Raw genomic sequence first — 5,000 nt, forward strand, 5'->3', positions numbered from 1 at the left:
GCAAACACACATAAATCACAGAAAAATCATAGTCAAGTCAAGGGTACTTTCAGTATTTCAAGGAAAGTCAGTGTAGTCTCTGTTTGCTGAAAAATAAATTTCAAAAGCCTTAGTTATTTCCTTTTCGCCACAACGAACTGCTGTCACACTTAGGCTGGTCTGGCCTTGCCAGATGTAGCCTACTCTAAGTGCTCCTGTCAAAACAAAATAGTATGAGGTCATGGTAAGACCAGGCTATCACCAATGATAGCTGTTGTGGGCCAATTTCACCTTTTATGCCAATGCTTAGAGAGCAAAATACCCAGAGGCCTCAAAAGTAAAAGTAAAAGTAAAAAAAGAAACACTGTTTCCTTCCAACACCAGTAACTTATCTGAGTAACTAGTAGACCTGTGTATTTGTCTTATGATCAGCTAACTCTGCACTGGTTGGACCAAGTTTGTGGTGGGTCCTTGTTAGGTTTTCAGTGTTTTTCAGTAATAACACAGTCTATTCATCTCATTAGGTACAATGGAGTAAATTGTGTAATAGCTATGTAATGCCATGTGCTAGTGTTTTAATTACACCACACCTCTGGCACCTCTGAAAATACCTTTATCTGGACTTTGAATTAAGACAATGTCAAAAAGTTAAATCAGTAGTTTCAGCGCTCAATGACTTCACATCAGAGACTCATAAAGACAGTACACACTTAGCTTGGGTATAGCCAAGTGTTCCACCAGAATGTCAACCCAACGCATTTTGCACGAGGATGCCTAGGACTATATGGGAGTAGCCGATATTTGGGCAATGAAACTTCATGAATATTAATGGCTATGTAAAAATAAAAAATATCAAATATAAGCATTTATATATCCTTTTGAAATGAATAATAGACTTTTAAATATCGACTATTAAATAGGCTACATTGGGAAATTCAGGATTTTATCCTGACATTCATTCATTCATTCATTCATATATATATATATATATATTTATTTATATATATATTTATTTATGTAGGCTATTTATTTATTTATTTATTCATGTATTTATGTATTTATTTATTTATTTATTTATTTATTCAAAACAACTGTAACACAAGAGACTGCTGCGTATTTTGTCGGTCTAGTCAGTGATAATGTATCAGCAACCCAGTCAACTACTCCACCTTGACCATGTAAGAGTTAACCTTTTGGGCAACTGTCAGTCTGATCATTAGTATCAGTCTCAACTCAATAAACGCCCACTGAGAAACGGAATAGCGAACTAATCCAGTGGATTTAGAGGATGCACGAGCCGCTTTGACTGTGCGCGTATAGCCTACGCCTCAGCTCCAACCCACAGCGTGAGAAAGAAACCTAGTTGCATCCCCGTGGCGAGGAACACTGCGTGCGGCTCAGTCAATCTGGACCGTCAGATGGTGAGGCTGGCGACTAGCGAAGTGGTCCTCTGCTATTGTCCCTCACTGAAGCCTTTCTCTCCAATGTCTGTTATCGGATGAATGCAAGCAAGGCTATTGGACATTATTATTGTCGGCCGTCTATCTGATTTAAAGTGGTGTGGTAGAGAGGGTAGTTGGCAGTTTGTTGAGAGTTGGCAACCCAAGGATGAGCACCAGTCTTCTCGAGGCACTGTACGTGTGTATCGATTTCCATCAAGGGACCAATATGACACAAAGAAACAGCTTGTAACGTGTTTGGGACGCATGGGATGCTTTCTTTTTTATCCGAGCACAATATATCTAATCAGTGTTTAAACCGGGTTCATTCAGTTTCACACAACGACACGAGGAGGCTACCCGTGGAGGGAGGAGCGATGAAAGCAGCCCCATCGCCATAAACAACACTGGGTTGCTTTGTCTCCGCGGCGGCAGACCCAATGAGAGTGACATTTCTCATCTTAGACTTTAGCTTTGCGGTTTGGACTCTACACATGACGGCTTTTCTCCCTGACGAATAACCAAGAAGGACAATGCCCATCTGAGTCATAGAATTTACCAAGACCCTGTCTGTATTGTATGTAATCCAATAGCATTTAGTCACAATTGGGTGTTTGGAGCATACACCCCACAATCGAGGGACGAGCCGTTGAAGCCAATCGGATGAAAGCGGACTTTTAGAATCTTCAACGGGGAGCAGCCACGACCACCATCATCAGTGCAAGTGTTTACCTTATCTACATTCGGTGGGGTATTTTATCTGGCGACAAATCGGTTCCATCCGCTGTCTCTCTATCTGGTATTAAGTGGATGGTGGCGTACGTGGAGGTATGCAACAACAAGAGGATACGTGTTTAGCCTAATTGACTGATATCGCCTGGAAGTGCACCAGGTGCGTTGTTGCTGCTGTGGTGGTATACGGCAGCCACAGCCTGGTCAACAACAGTGGTGATTTTGGAGGTACAGGGACCCACGTGGAAAGGGAAGACTGGCTGTCACCATGGGCTGTTGTAGCGGACGATGCACGCTTGCCTTCATTTGTGGGATGCAGCTGGTAAGTTTGAACGTCGCTTTTAATTAGCCTTGCGCGGTTGACGGTGCGTCAGGGCGGGCACATCGAACCCTAGGTCACCAAATGCCCTGTGGCATTTCTATGACATTTTTCTGTATTGGGATAAATATAAGGTTTGGTGCAAGTGTGCAACATAAATGTGTTTTTTAATGTGCAACTTTGCATCTGCAAGTGTTATTCTATGCTACAATTATGTCCTCGATTGTAATCGTTTTGTATAAAAGCGTTTGCCAAATGTAAATGTGAAAGCGGGGACTTAACACAAAGGGTTTGCGCCCCACTGCTCCTCCCGGGCTTGCCGGTGTACGCAGCCGCCCCTCTCCAACTCAACCCTGCGAGCGCTTGCCAGATGACAGTTCGATCATGGAGTGGGGTTATGCGTGTCAGTGGTGTGCTAAGAGAGCCCTCGGAGAAGCGTAATGACGTGCGCTCCGCGAGTAATCTCATCGTAGCCGTGCCTTTGGATGCCCGTAAGCGAAATGGGATACGGTTAAATGGTGTCTTGTAGTGCTCAGTTTTTGAACTGTGTGCCACTACAGTCTTGACAGCATGCCAGGCCTTTGGTGTGTACAAAGCTAATGCTTCCTTGTGACATCTGAATATGCAGCTGCGTTCTTGAAAGCTGTTTGGCTGGATTGTGCAAGATGCAGACGAGGAAAGGTTTTGTTTATGAAGAGCAACTCCTGTTTCTCTCTCAGCCCCTCTTCATCAAGGAAAGCAATGTGGGCAACTCATCTCAATAGAAAATACCACTCACACAGCCCTCTCTGGCTGATCAAGCTGATTGTGATATCCAGTGCTATTACATGATTATGACACGTTGAACATCTGCCACTCTCTGACAAATTACACATGGCTATGGACACACATGGTCCTTTGTTGCCATAACATCCTATGGGATTCACACTGTATGTCAAATAGTGTTTCAACTTGAAGTGCTGGTCTTCTGTGATGCTCCACTCTTTCCCAAAACCAGTGTTTCCCAGTGTACCCTCAATAAAAAAGCCACAATGTGTCTTGCAGTCTCCATGAAACAGATCTAATCTCGGAGAATGTCCGGCTGACCAGTAGTCATGAAACCATGTCTAATCGCTGCTCGGCAACGGTCACAGGACACATTCCATAACGTAGCTACAGCTCCCACTCTGGTCAGCACTCCTCCCTTCCCATGAGGCACTAAGGTTAGGTTAGGTGACTTATTAGAGTCAAGCTGGGTAGTAAACCACCTACTCTCCCTCCTCCCCCCCCCGCTCTCTCTCTGTCCCTCACTATCCCCCCCCCCCAACCTGGCAATATGAATCATGCTTACGTGATTGGTCACATGATGTGTGATAACTATGGCACAGCCCTCTCTCCTCTCCGCTCCTCTCCTCTCCTCTCCTCTCCTCTCCTTTCCTCTGTTCTAATCTTATCTCATCTCCTCTATTCTCTCCTCCTCTCCTCTCCTCTCCTCTCTTCTCATTTCTCCTCTCCTCTCCTCTCCTTTACCCTAAGCACCCCATCTCCATCCGACAAGCCAAAAGAGAAAAAATAGAGGGAGAGAGAGAAAGAGTGAGTGAGAGTGAGAGGAAAAGAGATCACAGATGGCTGTTCTGTGTGAGGCAGCAAGCATTGTAGCTGCTAGGCTCGCTCCGACAGGGCCGGGTTGGGTTGGGCTGTGCTCTTGTCTGTGTGTGTGTGTGTGTGTGTGTGTGTGTGTGTGTGTGTGTGTGTGTGTGTGTGTGCGTGTGTGTCTGTGTGTGCTGCCGGGCCCCCTGGAGCCCGTTAATTAGATCTCGCTGAGGCGTCGTGGAGGGAAGCCTTCTGGGGTGGCCCCTGACAGGCGGTGCCTCCCTCCGCAACACAGCCATAACACCATCTACTGCTTAACTTGTTCCGCTTTCCCCGCCACCTTCCATTTCCCCATCTGCTCATTTGTTTTCGGGTTTGTCTCTCTCTAAAACGTAGTTACAACACTGCCTATGTTGCTCAGCTTGTTCTGGTTTCCCTACTGCACTCATTCCATCAGTTTCGTTATATTTCCAAATCACATACTTTATATTTCCCCCTGTGAACTGTAAGGGAATACTGGGCATAGCCGCTTAATGCACGCTGTACCTCCAATGGCACGCTGCATAGTCACTGAAAAGTTAACTACCATAGTACTGCAATACTATGACATAACACAGGGCCTTTAGTAATGCACTACGACTTGGCCATTGCCATTCTGGTAACAGCAAATTTATAACGCTGTGTCTTAACATGTTAACTGAAAACTGGTTCATGGTTTAATGGCGTTTTAGTAGCATAAAGTCAGGGTGGTGCAACCACAGCTAATGCCACTATTGTATGGATTAAATGTTTTTAGTGGATTATCTGAGAAGCACATCAATTAGAATAGAGAATCTTTGGTTGTATCTGACATCTAAGACAACACAGTGACCATCATATACTATAGGGCAGGGGTCCCCAAACTAAGGCCCGGGGGCCGGATGCGGTCCGCCACACCCCTTTGACCTGGCCCTCCACCT

At 45.2% G+C, this 5,000-nt stretch overlaps 1 protein-coding gene across 2 annotated transcripts in view; it reads left to right on the forward strand.

Annotated features, from left to right (window-relative positions):
- Positions 1–1,380: 1,380 nt before the first annotated feature.
- The window catches only part of nkain2 (sodium/potassium transporting ATPase interacting 2), a 253,803-nt gene continuing 250,183 nt past the window's right edge, over positions 1,381–5,000 (forward strand). For both annotated transcript variants that reach the window (XM_063223094.1, XM_063223095.1), the window contains exon 1: positions 1,381–2,472. In XM_063223094.1, coding sequence (XP_063079164.1) covers positions 2,419–2,472 — 54 coding nt within the window. In that variant the 5' untranslated portion in view covers positions 1,381–2,418. The remainder of the gene's footprint in view (positions 2,473–5,000) is intronic.

The sequence above is a fragment of the Engraulis encrasicolus genome, chromosome 18, assembly GCF_034702125.1.
Source record: "Engraulis encrasicolus isolate BLACKSEA-1 chromosome 18, IST_EnEncr_1.0, whole genome shotgun sequence".
NCBI lineage: Eukaryota > Metazoa > Chordata > Actinopteri > Clupeiformes > Engraulidae > Engraulis > Engraulis encrasicolus.